Consider the following 15,953-nt stretch of genomic DNA (forward strand, 5'->3'; position numbering starts at 1 on the left):
TCAGCTTTCTCATTCTTCTGAGCAAACACACACATGCCACTTCAATAGTTCAACTAGTCCAATTATCACAGTTGTGCTATATCCCACAAGTCTAACTGTAGGAAGTGATAAAGCTGTCAATAACACATGCAGACTTAAAACCTTACTCCTCTGTATTCTTTTGGAATGCACCCTAACAGTCCCAGCTGAGGCCTCTACTACATCTATTTGCAAGGTTTCTCATAAAAAGGCCTTTTAGAAGAAAGATGTGCAGTAAGTTAATTTGGAAAAAAACACTCTTAAAAGCCAAGAAAATCCAACATCCACATTCCAAACCCACCTCCCCAAAAAAACCCCACACCAACACAAATGTGGATAGCAGTACACTGCACAACAGCTTTGGAAGTGCCGAAAAGTAAAGGTCAATCTACTGCAGAGTTCCAGTCACAAGCCTAGTCTCAGTTTAACATCTTACCGCATATTGGCAGTCAGTGACTGTGTCGCATTCCTAGTCTGAAAGAGCAAAGTGAAATTGAGCACGAAAAAATAAAAACCCCAAACCACACCAGAAGTGTTCAGAGTATCTGGCACACTCCCTGTTCTCCAAACAGTAAAGGTCATTTGGCTTCTGCTTTTCTTGAAATCACAACAGAAATAAGGTGTCCCAACTCCTCAGAGCTCTTGGGCATCATTGTAACCATGTATGAGCCCAAATAAATTTATGTCTCAATAGTACAAACAAGGAGGAGGAAAGCACAACATGGACAAATACACTCGAGTGTGCTACCAGAGGGAAATACATCCCCAAGGCTGACTTTTCCACTCCTTGGCATTGCCATGGCATCTGTACTTGATATGAAGGAGAAAGGGCAACCAAATAGTTCAGTAAGGGGGTTATGTTCTACTAGCAATTGCAAGAACATACCTGAATTCTCTGTGACCTACTGGTATTCTGGTTTTACCGGCTTCTTGAAGATGGGTGGAACTGGTCTCGCTGCAATGTTCTGTTCCAGGAGGACAGAAGAAACCACCTGAGTCAGAGTGCTTTCTCAGCTTGGCTTTTCCCTGAAACCTGCAAAGGCAGCAGCTTCTGTAAAAACATACCAGGAGAGCAGTGATAAGGACACAGACTATGTCATATCTAGATACAACCTGGGGAACGGGGTCCCACACAGAGGCTTCACTAAATCTCAAAATGGTAAAAAAAAACCCAAACAAACAAGATAGTAATTTGCACAGCATTCTAAAATAGGGAGTTTAACTGCATAATTTTCTAAAGAAGGCAAAATAATTTTGGGTTGGGGGGATGTCCCTCTACTGGGAACAGGTTACCAGTTCCAGCTCTAACTCCACATTCCAGCACTACAAGAGATCTATAAGCCTTTATACAGAAAAAACTCAGACAGTAAGGGCACAGTTCTATTTCAAATGACTGTGTAAGATAAGAGAGGGGGAAGGAGAACACTGTAGTTAAAGGAATGGTACACCTCCACGCAATAAAAAGCATCCTCTTGAGCAGGTGTATCACACTTAGGTACAGTTCCCAGGGAAAGAGAAAGGAGCTGTGGGTCTAATTGCCAAAGTGAAGACACCGAAACTTCTACAGAAACTGACAGGCATGGTTAATAGGAAGTGTACCTAAAACTTGTTTATATTAAAGCATATTATAATTTAAGTTAAAAAACTAGATAAAATTGGCAATGTTCATTTGTTAAATTTGAATGCAGACTCATTCAGTTTGATCTGACATTACAAGAATTAATGGAAGCACTAATGTCCAATCTACATACCAATGTCCATAAAAATTGTTTCTAGTCAAATTTCCCATTTCCTTTAAAATACATCTAACATCAAAGAGAACAGCTAAATCTGATGATACAGGAAGACACTTTTTATTACAGTAAACTGTCTTCTTAAACATTTTAAATTAAAGAAGCTGCTGTTCTGGTTCGTATTGTAATAATTTTTCACTTGAATTTTTTCATTCACTCCCTGCAAATCAGATCTACTCTTTGGCTCTTCAGACTTTTTCATCACTATTTCTCTTCTTCCACTTCAGCTATAAACACCTACAGCCAACTCCATACACTTACATATGTGATCACAACCATCCCAACTCAAGTAACATTACCTTCTATGAAACACAGCCTCCTCAGTTCCAGCAACAAGTGCAATGCTGCTGTGCTGTCATTCTTCCAGAAAAGTCCAAGAATGCGGTATTCATCTCACATTTTGTGCTACTTGCTTCCTACTCATTCAACATCACAATCATCTATAAACTCTGCTCGTGCACCATTTACTTTCTGCATTAAACCATGATCAGTTTTTCCTATCATCAGGGTTTAATTAGTGTTCTCACAGAAGACAACTTTCTGCGTTGGTTCTTCATGGGAAACACTTAGCCTGTATCTCTTAACCTGGACTGGTCTCTAAGTTCAGTCGACAGGGTTCTGCACAATAAGGACAGCACAGATCCACATCCTGGATCGAGGGATATTTGTTGAGAGAAGCTTCCTGTTCCATGATTCTTCAGCTATTCAGGGAAGTACTGATGGGCTCTGTACAAATTAGACAGTAGAAACAACTCTGTCCTGAACACTGCTGGACATGTTCCAGGACTTCAGTTCACTTTTTCCTCCACACTCATATTTAATACTCTGGCTCACCTGTCAAAGTATTTTTGATGTAATTTGTAAAGTATCATTAAGTATCATTATGTTTAGATTGAAAATAAAATCACAGTGAAAGACAATAAAAGAGGCAGCACTCTCTCTCCTTCTTACTATGTATTAAGAAATACTCAAGAATTCAAGTTCATTTATAACTTTGGCAAGTATTGCCTGGATTATCTTTATTGAATATTGTACATACTTAGAAAACAAAACATCACGTTCTTTTCCATTGAATTTCTTCTCTTTACATATCTGCCAGCAGTACTTTGATTATACTGACCCGTATTCAACAGCACCTTAGAAATAGCAGAATTTCAAGTTAAAAAAGAGGAAAAACTGGTGATTGTCAAAAACAGGGAAATACCAAGAATGCATATGAAATCTTCTGAAATGCACACAAAAAATACTATAAGTGAGAATTTCATTATTCAGTATCAGTTGAGATACTTGCTACTGTACTTTTTACAATCAAGTTGTTAGACAGTGTTTTACTGCCAGCTACAAAAATATGAAAACCATATCAATGCTTGTGCAGTTGCCTACAGCAGTTGAGGCGATTGAATAGAAAAAGGCTTACTAGGTACCTAAGAAAAAATTGTTACCTAATTATTCGCACAACATTTGTCAAGTGTAATTAGTACAAAATGTCAATATTTCTACCCTATATGGAATCTATAAATAGACTGTAAAAATTTAAAAAATAAATTAAAAAAATCACATATTACCAGGCAAGAGATCAACTGGGCATAGAATCCCATGTAAACAAAGCTGACGACAGCAAAGTGCCTCCATAGTATAAACTGAATTTTAAATCCAAAAGAAAAGAAAAACTATTAAATTCACACCTTTTTTATATTTTTCAATACACAGTTTAGTTGGTTAGCTGTAGTCATCCTTGGACTGCAAATGTGGCACTATCTCTTCCACTTCAGTTGCAGTAGCCTTTCAGATTTTTCCTCCAGAAAACAAGACTCAGGATGTTCCCCTTAATAGGAACAGTTCAGACGTGTTACAAGCCACTTTATCTCCACAGATTTGAAGCATGAACATTCTTACCACAAATGGGAGGCACTGCTGCTGTAAACTGAACAGCTACTTGATTTGGTTTGAATGTCAAGCACCAAGATGGCTGGTTTCATATTTCAAATGAAGAATGCCCCTCCTTCTTTCCATTCCATACAAAGTGAAAATCTTTGCATCCCAGTAAAAAAAATGGGTTTGCACCTTATACAGTTGTGTTCATGACTAAAGAACATTTAGCCATCAGCCTCAACACAAAATATAATTTCAAAGTATTATACTCTTATTATTTTTTCAGTGATATTAATTTCAACTAATTTGAACAAATCTTAATATAATTTCCTTACGGAATTGGAAGCAACATACTTAAAATGCAAATCAAAATTTAAGGATTATAATAACGCTTATTAAAACCAAGATTAAATGCTAGTTCATTTGAAAAAACATACATAAATGTACATAAATATACAGGAAAACATCATGAATACAACAATGAAATATAATTCACAGCTTAATGAGAGTCAGACACACATTTAGCAGAATTTTGTTTCCAGCTTAAAAAATTAGTTATCTTTGCAGTGTTTGGCACACTGATCAGAATTTCTGTAATACATAAAGAATGCCAAGATTATCAACAGTCACATACACTTTGAAATTAGGAGACACATGTATTGACTTGAGGTTTGTTCCATTTGTGTAGAAGGTTTGTAAGGATTCTCCGGTAGTTACATTCCACCACTATAAAAAATAATAACAGTTTTGTTAGTAGGACCAAATTCTTTTTCAGTGAGATTACAGTTTCTAATTATTATTTTTTAGAATATGCAGTAAGTACTAATAGCAAAGAAACTGAGAAACCTTCAACCATCAGTTTACTGTAGTCTGAAATTTCACATTTCTCAGAAAAACTATAGACCAATGCAAAATTGACTTAAACGCAATCCAGCACCAAGCTGTTACTCAATTGTGCCAATAAGAAGTCTACCCTCTATTCTTGCAGATTTTGACTGAAGCAGCAAAATATCACAACAGATTACCATCAGCTTTGATCATCTAGAAAAGCAGATGGTATTACTAGTTTTTAGCTTACTCATCTCATGAAATACGTAACATTACAGTTGTGTGCATAATACAGATTTGCAACTACACAGCTATAATGTTCTGATTAAAACCACTGTCCCTACAGTGGCTGCTATTTGATGAAGACACCCAAAAAAAGAAAGAAAAAAACAACCAAACAAAAAATGGATCTTAATTAGCTCCTGAACCTTTATTGGTGAATAAATGATCAGGTGCTGTGCCAGGGGGTACCACTCACACAGCAAGTTTAATGGTTCACAGCTGGATACACCTTATCTATGACTAAGATGACTCGTTTGTTAAAAGGTATCGTCCATATAACTCTACAGTACAACTCAGTCCAGTTTTTAGGGACCCAGACTTCTGAAATGTTCTAGAATTTCACTGACTAGCATCTCCCTACAAAATGGTTGTGTGTTTTCAGGCACATCATACACATCCAGCCCAGTCTGTCCAGCCCAATGGTCATTGAGATGGCTGGACACCTAGAACAGATGCCATAGAAGAGAAACAGAGCACTGAATTTATGTAGGTGGTTAACTGCTGTCTTCAACTACTAAAAAGAGGGTTAGAGATGACAGAGTCAGACTCTACTTTCAGGACCCAGAGGTGACCCTGTTGGATTGGGGAACAACATTTGATGGGGCAAGGCCCTAAACAACTTTACCTAACTCTGCAAACTATTTCTAACGAGGGGCTGGACTAGATGAGTTCCAGAAGTCCCTAACATCCTAAACAATTCTACACTCCAAGAAGCATCACAACACCATACTGCATAACCACAAGACAAAATGGGGAGGAAGTTAGAAACAGAAAGTATGTCTTGTTCTTTAATATGAAATGAACATCAGAAGATGTTTTCAAAGCTAAGTTAGAAAATTCAACTGTCTTTGTTAAATGATTACTGACTGACTTCAAAGAATTAGTCTGATAGCATGTCCAACAGCTAGACACGGAGCAACAATAAACTAAACTTCATCACTCTGAGGTGAGAACTTCACCCCCTGTCACCTCACATACACACAGAGTTTCTAATAACTGGTATTGGTTATTACATGAGGGGGAAAAGAACAACATAAAACCTCATGAGAAATTCACAATTACGAAGAACCATTCACAGACTGAAAGAAAGGCCAACTCTTCCCCTTCCCAGAGGACATATGCCTGGTAGATGCCTGAACCAATGAGAGAGTTTGAAAACAAGCCTGAATTCTTAAGAGACTTTTTCAGGGGACTTGCAGATATAAGAAGGAAAGAAGTGAAATTGAAGCAGCTCTGTGTTAAGTGAAATGTTCCAGATTTGTTTCTTTGAATTAGTCTTCATTTTCCTTTAGAATTTACAGTGTGTTTCCATTTAATTTGGTATGTTAGGATATTTTATTATTTCAAGGCTTACCTTAAGATAGCCTCCAGATGACACAAGCATTTTACTGTCAGGAGAAAACGAGAGGTCTGTTACCCAACCCCCGTGAGTTGGTTCTCCTTCATCTACAGTAACTGGGGAGCAGAAGTGAAGTAATGTACCTGCTAAAATGTCCCAAATCTAAAAGAGAAGGAAGATTATGCAAATAAATAAACTTAACAAGAAAAAAAATCTAAAATAGGGATATCCAAAATGTATTTTTCTATATTAAAAAAACCTCTTGTAAATATGCATTCTCCTTGAAGTGACAAAAAAAAAAAATTCTCCTCTTAGAACTGTATCATATATGGAGGATTTAATCACACATGCGATTCACAGTAGAATTATTAGTAAATCATGTGAACTGGTTCCTTATTATTCATGGAACATAAATCTATCAATTTGTTTACAAACTACTGCCTCACGTGACAAACTTTGTTATTTTCAACCCCCAAAGTTCACCACAATGCCAACAAATTAGACATGCAGAACACAAACTATAAGAACTTTTCTGTCTGTGAGCTGAATATCAACTGAATTATAAAGTAAACATCAAGATTAGAGAAGTACCCTTATTTCTCCTTTGTCATCTCCAGTGGCCAATAATTTGTTATTAGGAGAGAAAGTACAGCACCGCACACAGGCTTCATGACCTTTCAGCTCATGAAGAACAGATGAGCTTTCAAAGCTCCATATCTAAATGGAAAACATTACAGAGGAGTGAAAAAGACAAGTTCAAAACCAATTACGACCTCTTTCTAAAAGGCATTAGCATTCAAATATACATAAGACTTTTCATATGTATGCATATAAATGTGTGCATGTATGTAAATGTATTTTACTGTAGTCTAGTTTTCTTTTTATTATCTGAATCACACAAGAATGTGCTTGCTACAAATTACTGAATGGCTGCAAGTATATATCTTTCCTTGGAACATACTTTTTAATGAACCCAATTTGTTCACAAGGAAGTTTAACACTGTTCATAGAAACAGGATTTATCAATCAATTTAAAGTTATATTTTAAAAATTTAATGGAATGCTTTTAGAATATAATGGGGCAGCCCCAGTCCACTGCTTTGTGCACCTGACTTCAGAACAGGAATACCAGAACCTATTGACAGCACTTTTCTGGAAGTTTCAGAGATTTTAATTAACTTTACAAATTAAGAATGTCAGGCTATCAACAAATCAATACAGAGAAATAAACAAAGTGTTCTGCACAAAATTGTGCATTAAACATGCATTTTATTTGTACATAAGCCACTAGGACAGCTTCAAGTTATATCCAAGATCAATTGTGAGTGACTGTAACAGCTTTAGAAACATGTTGATGGATACAAGAAATTTAATACTAGAAATACAACAGGATAACTTGAATAATCACTAGTTATCTCAAAATAAAAAATATAAATTACATTTCAGGACAAATAAGGCATCATTTTTATCTTTGTACAGAAGGTAACCAACCTTTGCAGTTTTGTCAGCAGAAGTAGATGAAAATTTACTACCATCAGGTGAAACAGCACAGGAAAGAACAGCACCTCCATGACAAGCAAAATCTTTTTCTAGGTTTCCAGTAGTGATATTCCAAACCTAATCAAATATACAGGAAAAACAGGTTACTGTTGTAACACAGTAAAAAGGTTAAAACACTTGCATTGTACACAATGATATGTAAGAGACAAAACTCAGCTAGCTAGTTCTAATATGGCCAACACTTTATTATACTTACTGCTATAGTTAAAATACAACAACAGTGTAAATCTTACTAAAAAGAAAATTCAAAACTTTGTCTCTAAAGTCAGCTTACACTTTATGATCAAATCAATAAAATTCACACAAAGTGCAGGAAATAGCAAATGTTACAAGAGAAAGTAAAACATATTTGACGTGATTTGTCAACTCACATCCCTTTACTTACCTTAACAGTTCCATCAAATGACCAAGAGAGAAGTTTTGAATATTCCAGAAGTCTAAAATCCTTGATTGCTTCCATGTGCCCTCTTAGAAACATATGTTCACTCAACTGCCAATTCCATACCTACTTATAAAAACGAAATTTTTTTAAAAAAATTTTAACAACAAACATAAGTTAAGAAGAATAAACTAACCAATTGATTTTTATATCATATGACTAACAAAAAGTTCTTATGGTGGTGGCAATTAATTAATGTTAGATATCGAAGAGATCCATAGTAGAAATGCTGAAGATTGAGGGTGCCACAGAATTTATTAGTCAAGCTATGAGACAGTCCCTATAATACACATATTATCTGATTTTCAAAGTGAATTTGATCCTTAAAATTCACTGGTAATTTAAAAAGAAAAAGCAAACCAATAACTTACAAGCACCTGAGAAGTTTGGGGTTTTAAACCTTTGATTATTGCAACAAATAGACTTATTTTGTCTGGCAGACCTCATATTTTGCATACTTAAGTTAACTTTCTTTAATATGTTTAATGGGCATTTCTAATGAAATGCCATTTTGCTTTGCATTTTTATAGCAAAATGACACTTGTATTTTTAATTCAACTATTCACTTAAAAATGAGCGTAATTTTGTTTTACAGGAGCTATTAAGCATCAATTTGTTTTAAATGACAATGATTTAATAGTTTTCAAATTGATAGGTTTCCTGCTGCAAAGAGTGAACAGAAAGCAGCTGCGTTCAGGTGACAGTCCGGGAGGTTTAACTGAGGTGCTGCCCACAAGAGGGAGCTGAGGACTCAGCAGAAAAGCTTCCCGCGTTAAGCCTGAGAGAAGGATCCTAAAGCTGAGGACCAGCACCCATTTGTGTTCTGGAGAAACTCCAGTTTGGTTGTAAGGACTGAATGCTCATTAGTAGCCGGACCACGTGCTCCAGTTTAGGAATCCCATCAGCATGCTGCAGCTGATCTGAAGCACAAACTAAAGCACAGTAAGCATAAAATGACAAGGATGTTCAGAAGTGCATCCCTGAGGTGAGCTAAAATGCTAACGTAGACACATCAGAATGCATCTCCGAAGCCAAGCTACCTTGCTGAGAGGCAGAGGTTACTAATTTGAGACTACATTAGTGCAGTCACTCTATTTCTAGTATTATCTGTATTCAGCACTCTACTGGACTAGGTGAGCACATAAGCCTGCTCTGAGACCAGACTTTTTACCTCATTCCCTAAGAGAGTATAAACAAGCCCACTTGACAGATCTACCACATGCAGCCAGCTCTGTCTCACATCCCAAACCCTCACTTCAGAACTGTTGAGTTGTCTTGTTTGACAATTAATGTTCCTTTTACTCTTCTCAAAGCAGTTGGTGCTTTTCTATCATCCACAGCAGTAAAAACAGAAAATCTAATATTCACCCTCACATAAGGTATAAATAAAGGCTACAGTTTGTACACTCTCTTGCATGGAGCAATAGAGAATACAGTAATAATTTACTGAGTTTACATTGTGTACAGTATAAAAGCTCTTTACTTTCAGTAAGTTACAACATGATCTTTTTAAATATCTTCCAAACCTGTAGAACGGAATCATGAGCACTTGAAATGAGAGTCTGACAATCAGATGTGAATTGACAATGCTGCACGGATGTCCTGTAGGCCTCCCAGGACTTCAGAACTTTCCCATCTGACAACTGTAGTACCTTTAAAATGAAGAATGCAATAACTCTACCTATTTTACGTACTTGAGGAAAACACAAACATGCAAATTCTTTTTTAAATAACATGAGACTGAAAATACATGATTCTCAGTCATTGGATTAGAACAACTAAAAATTCCCATTAGCTTAGTTATTAGCTTTGAATTACTACATTGAAGAACATCATTGTACAAAGTCATTCAAGTGACATATATTTAAAAAGCACCAAGAAGAGTGTTTTTCTACTATTGTTAAAATCAAATTTAGGATTTAATACCTTTATTGTTCCACTTTCCTGTCCAAAAGCCGCAAATTTAAGATCTTCACTTAAGCAACAGCAGGAAATGGGGGATTCTTGGACTGCTGTCTGCATAATAACATTGTCTGTATTTCCATTGATAAGCTGTAAGATAGGAAGTTAATTATTACAATATTTTAAAATTTAAACTTAAATAAATTAAAACACAGAGCTAAGAATGCCAAAGGGAACAGTGCATAAATTAGAAACTTAAAATTAAAAGAATCAGTTACTCTCATAAACCACTTGCCTTGAAGGTCAGTGTAACTATTTCCACACAATGTTCTCTGAACAGGACAAGTTTGCAGAAGGAAATTCATCTCAGTATTAGAAGGCTTTTTAAAGTTTGTCTGACTACAGGAAACAGTAACTCAAAATGCTACTCCCAAATTCCAAAAGCCATATAGCAAGCTTCATGCTCAAATTTGCCTTGCCAGCTAGATTTAACAGCCCATGTCAAATGCAGCATAAAATACTTTAAGTGCATCCTGTAAGCATGACTTTAAACTTACTAGCACACACAATACACCAAATCTCAACTCAGTATTGTCCTCAAATCAATTCCCTGGGGGGCAGGGGGGATCTTTAGAATACAGTAATCTACAAACATAGTTTAAAAAGCTATCAGTGTGAATGAATGTTTAAAAATGAACATATTGCACATCAAAAGGTGAGTAAGACTCCAGTTCTGAGAGACAATAAATTACAAAAGGTAAAACATGGTTGCAAGAAAAACTTTGAGAGATGTGATAGCAGGTACACTGTTAAATCACAGTACACGTGCAATCTGTCTTTTCAGTCAATTTTTCTTCTTGTGCAAGGATAAAAAAATCTATTGCCTTTCAACACTGCAGACTTCTCTCATGACTGCTGTCTACAAGTTGTCAGAATATTGTATTTAGGGCAGAGAATCTAAGCACCGTCTTTCTCTAGGAAATGGTTCAAGTAAAATTAGAACAGAAATACGCTATTTATAAACATATAGATAAGGTCTACTAATTCAAATGAGAGCCAGACTACACAATTACACAGTAGTTGCTACAGATGTTACAATTCAGGAAGATTAAAAAGTATCAAATGTCCTAAACTGCTCCTTCACATAAGCAGGTATAACTCCATTTGCTGTGGTTTCTCTCAGCCCTTCATTGCAGCAGAGGAAAATCCTATTAACTGACTTTATTTGATATATTAGAGAATCATGATTTAAAAAAGGGTGATGTGCATGCACTTGCTATCACGGAATGGAAAAATATATTTTGGATGTTGGTGTACTTAGCACTTGGTGGGGGGGGGCCCACAGTAATAAGACTGTACTCAGTTACTATTTTCTTCAGCACTAATCTAAGGCTATAGGCTGTCCTGGGCTCTTTCCGGGGCACCTTTCATTGCCCCAATTTGAGACAATTCCCTCAGCTATTACACAGGGATTCTGATGTGCTGTGTAACACCTGGTCTATAGGTGCTACACCTGGTCTATAGGTGCTACACCTGGTCTATAGGTGCTATACCTGGTCTGTAGGTGCTACACGTTACACGTTGCTCTGCACATCTAAGCCACTTGGAGGGCCCAAAGCATCCCTGGTCACAAAGGGAGATGAGTTTTGTTTCTCTGCATCCACTTTCAGTTTCAACATTAGTGTAGAAATTTCCCCCCAAACTCCATTTTTCACTTACTAAACTAGGTAGAGTTTCGAGATATAAAGATGTTATCAAACATTGAGTCATCTGCTACGGATTCAACTGCTGAAACACATGAACAAGCAGCTCTTTCAGTACTTCCTTGGTTTCCTAGCAAGATTTGCAGATAACATTCAAATGTACTAACATATTGAGAAACACAGCTTACTTGTAAATGCTTCTGATTATAAATTGCTAAAATCATCACTTCACCATTGTGAAATACAACATCTAGTTCACTTTTCAGCACATCATCAGAAGACTTGCACACTTTCTTTGTTTCCCAGATCTGTTGAAGAACACAGTATTTCATTAGCTTTATTAAAGAATTAGATATAAAACGTGCTGAGTAGGAGTACCTGTAAACCAAAGGCTTATAACTTTGGACATAACACTGATTTTTTTAAAACAGTGAAAATCTTGCTTCCGCTATTTTTGATACTAGGGAAAGTTATGCAATTACTATAGAGATTCCAACAGATGAAATAGGACTTTTTTTTTCAGGATGACTATGAGATTCCTCTGTATTTAGAGTCTTAGCTATGAAGTCCAAAGTTTTCTAATCCAAAGAGCAGCATTGAAATCCAATTACGAAAAATACCAAGTAGATATTTCTATACTTAACTGCTTTCAAAATTTCAAAAATGTATGTGTTAATTTGAGAGAAAGGGAAAGGTTACCATGGTAAACTATAGTTCTGCTTTCCCAGGGTTTTAATGAGACATCAGAATTACAGAACTCTCTCCAAAATATTAACATGCAAATATATCTAACAACGAAACTATTATCAAGTCTGTTAGGATCCACAAAAAACTTCACAATTCCTGATTCAGATAAAATGTAAAACAAAATAGAAGGTTATAATTACTCTTGAAGAGCCACCAGACTTAAAAAAAATCATGTAGACACAGAAGAAATTTAGATAAACAGTAAATAAAGTAAAAAAGTCAGCTTGTTTTACTGTATATGTAAATTATTTTAATACAAATACTTAAATTTCTATTGGCTATAAGCATACAAAATACATAAGTGTGTTTTACTTATTTTATAAGATATATAATTTTATAATAAAAAAATTCCTTAAACTAACAATTTTATTTGTATATAAATAAAATTAACATATTTCAAAACAGAAAGAAGTCATCTTACACGTATTGTCTGGTCATCAGATGATGTCAGAAATAAAGATCCATCTGGCGAAAACGTCACACAGTGAACCCAGCTCATGTGTCCCCTGCAATACGCCACTTTTGACAGAGATTTAATATTCCATAACTACAGTAAAAATACAGCATGGATTTAGATTGCATTTACAGGAAAAACAGTGCAAGTACACTTAATTACTATGTCTTCTAGTATTTTCTTAATTCTCATTCTGAAATCAGGTGTAACAAGAACTGTGCTCACTTATCACATTTCAATGGTCAGGAAAATTGAATCCGCAGCCTCTTTGACTACTATAATTTTGAAAGACAAGGGGTAAAACCAAAAGAATAGAAAAAAATCACAGTATAAAAAACCAGAAGTTCAACTTGGCCATATAGATTGCTAAACCAAAAAACCCCAAACAACAACAATTACCTCAAACCAACCCCAAACCTGATAGCTGTATGGACTTACTCTAGCCTTGCTAGTCCCAAAGTTATTCTAGATGTTTCCTGCCTTTTTATTGAGTTGCCACAGTCTGTACCAGCATATAGGAGGAGAGAGGGTTTGGTTTGGTTTGAGTTAAACAATACTCCTGAAAGTGACAACAGTAACTTTGGATACATTTAGTACACTAGTCTTTTTATATAAATTTATATATAAGTTCCATTGTCCAAAATGAACATGTAACTTCAAAACGTTATTTCCCAGCTGATACTTTACATTGGAGAAGCAAATAAAAATTACAGAATGAAGCACATCGAAAGCCTGCTAAAGTACCTACATTTGTTTTATCTCTGCATACAAAAAACTCTTAAGACAAATGTAACATTTTAAAATTACAAGTAGTCTTTCCTTGTATACTGCAGCAAAGACAATTGCTTACCTCAACAGAACAGTGAGACAAAGCAACTGCTACTAACTCATCACCAGGACAAAAGTCACAGTATTGGATTGTACTGTGATGACTGACGATGACTTGCGTTAACAAATCACATGTTTCAGTATCAAAAAGCTGTGAACACATAGTAAAATAGTTGGTACCCAGTCTGAATGACTTCACTATCAACAAATAGCTTATATGCACAACAGTGTACATTCTTGAATTTAGGAAGTATTTATCTCAGTCACGAGTTTGTTGCCGACATATTTTTACACACACTTGAAATCACACGCCCTCTCTCTGAAACACCTTAATAGCCTGGAATTTCATCAGTAACAGTATATTACTGTTGTAATATACTACCTCCAAATAATTATTACAGTAAGGTACTTACCAAAAGCTTATTTTTGGCTACTACCAAAATCATGTCACCATTTCTGGACCAAGAGCAACATTTTACTAAAACCTCCACGTCATCTGGTTGCTCATCTACATTTTTGAAGAAATCTTTTATCTCAATACTTTTCAGTTCATTTCCTGAGCATGCTGCCCAAAGCTGCAATAAACAGGAAATAAATGAAATCTCTTTTCACTGATGTAGGTGCAGAATACAACAGGGGAGAGCTAACTCACAATCACTTCTAGGAAAAGAGAGGGGCAGGGAACACTATACAGGAAAAGCCCCTTGTTACTTTCCCCAGTCAATAAATAGCATTAGAATATTCACAAGTCCAAGTGGTTTAGACAAAAAAAGAAGAAAAAAACCCCAAACAAACCACAAAGAAAATAGGATTATGCTGTAGCAGAACCCTCTCCTTGGATTTTTCCATCATATTATTCCAGGTACAATGCTGTCTCAACTTCTACTTAGCAAAAGAATAAACCCAAAAATAATATCTGCCTTGCAACTCTATATAAACAGTCCCCTCACCATGAGAAATCTGGTATACATCTAGCTTTGCACCTTAATTTCACTGAAGAACCTACCAAAAATCTACTGAATATTTCTGACCCCTTCAACCACACTTTTCCTTCTGAACAACAGCTACAGCAATCCTCCTTTCCTGATTTAGCAACTACACAGAAACATAACAGTGTTTTAAGAATTGCAGTTCTGAAATAGCACAGTTCTGTTGCAACCAAAGGCAATAACAATAATACATTCTCAGAAAAACACATAAGTTGTGTTCAGTTCTCTTCTAGTGCATACATGACAACAGCACATAGAAATTGCTTTTAACTTCTATGTCTCTCCTGATCATTTTCAGAGATGACAGAACTTTCAATTAATCTGAAAACTTACTACTATTTCTATTAAAATAGTTTTCACTCTCCCCTCAAGCTTTCTTAATAAAGTGCATTAGGGGGAAAAGTATTCAAAATGAGGCTACATAATATTTCTTCAAAACTACAGGCAGCCAACTTTCTTTTCTTGGTACTGGACAAGCCATTTAAAAATCCTGCATTACAAATAGGACCAACTCTTTCAGGATTTGATTCATTAAAGCTTATCATGCAGACACAAAATTTTCTTTGCATTTTATACAAAAATACCCCCATCCATCATCAAAACAAACAGTTGATTTAAAAATACACTGTGTACCTTTACTGTTCCATCTGTTGAGCAGCTAGCAACGTATTTATCATTTGGTGAAAATCTACAGTGACTGACAGAATTTTCATGACCTATCATCGTATTTCTACAATACTTTTCATTCACATCCCAAAGCTGCAAGAGAAATAAACATGTAAATATCATCATATTAATGAATTACATAAAGACAGATCGTTCATGCTCTTCTCAAAATCCTATGCTGGCAATCAAAACATCAATTTCATTTCTTTTTTCTTAGTTTTACCCACATGCTCATGGACCGAATGCTATGCCCCGGGCTACCCCACAGCTCACCTCCATCTGCTAACATGCATGAAAGCTATTAACATCAGAATTACACAGATCTAGTTAAAACTGCACTGTACAGTGCAGACAAGGCCCTTGAACAGTGCAAAGTTGCAAAATATGCTGAGTTGGAAGGGACCCACGTGGATAATCAAGTCCAATCCTTAGCCCTGCACAGGACCACCCTCAAAAGTCACACCATATGCCCAAGAGTATCATCCAAATGCTTCTTGAACTCAGTCAGCCTTGGTGCTGTGATCACTTCCCTG

The 15,953-nt window shown here is 35.9% G+C and overlaps 1 protein-coding gene across 4 annotated transcripts in view; it reads right to left on the reverse strand.

Annotated features, from left to right (window-relative positions):
• Positions 1–910: 910 nt before the first annotated feature.
• The window catches only part of APAF1 (apoptotic peptidase activating factor 1), a 32,943-nt gene continuing 17,900 nt past the window's right edge, over positions 911–15,953 (reverse strand). The window contains exons 15-26 of one of the 4 annotated variants that reach the window (XM_018080696.2): positions 15,388–15,513; positions 14,179–14,340; positions 13,788–13,916; positions 12,905–13,030; positions 11,925–12,044; positions 10,058–10,183; positions 9,658–9,783; positions 8,078–8,197; positions 7,624–7,749; positions 6,724–6,849; positions 6,148–6,294; positions 911–1,051 (exon numbers count right to left, since the gene is read on the reverse strand). In XM_018080696.2, the coding sequence (XP_017936185.2) occupies positions 1,016–1,051; positions 6,148–6,294; positions 6,724–6,849; positions 7,624–7,749; positions 8,078–8,197; positions 9,658–9,783; positions 10,058–10,183; positions 11,925–12,044; positions 12,905–13,030; positions 13,788–13,916; positions 14,179–14,340; positions 15,388–15,513 (1,470 nt within the window). In that variant the 3' untranslated portion in view covers positions 911–1,015. Of the gene's footprint in view, positions 1,052–2,802; positions 4,410–6,147; positions 6,295–6,723; positions 6,850–7,623; positions 7,750–8,077; positions 8,198–9,657; positions 9,784–10,057; positions 10,184–11,924; positions 12,045–12,904; positions 13,031–13,787; positions 13,917–14,178; positions 14,341–15,387; positions 15,514–15,953 lie in introns of those variants that run through there. The other 3 variants (XM_018080695.2, XM_018080697.2, XM_018080698.2) reach the window with 3 other exon arrangements.

This window comes from Manacus vitellinus, unplaced genomic scaffold (genome assembly GCF_001715985.3).
Source record: "Manacus vitellinus isolate BGI_N305 unplaced genomic scaffold, ASM171598v3 scaffold_5_pilon, whole genome shotgun sequence".
NCBI classification, from domain to species: domain Eukaryota; kingdom Metazoa; phylum Chordata; class Aves; order Passeriformes; family Pipridae; genus Manacus; species Manacus vitellinus.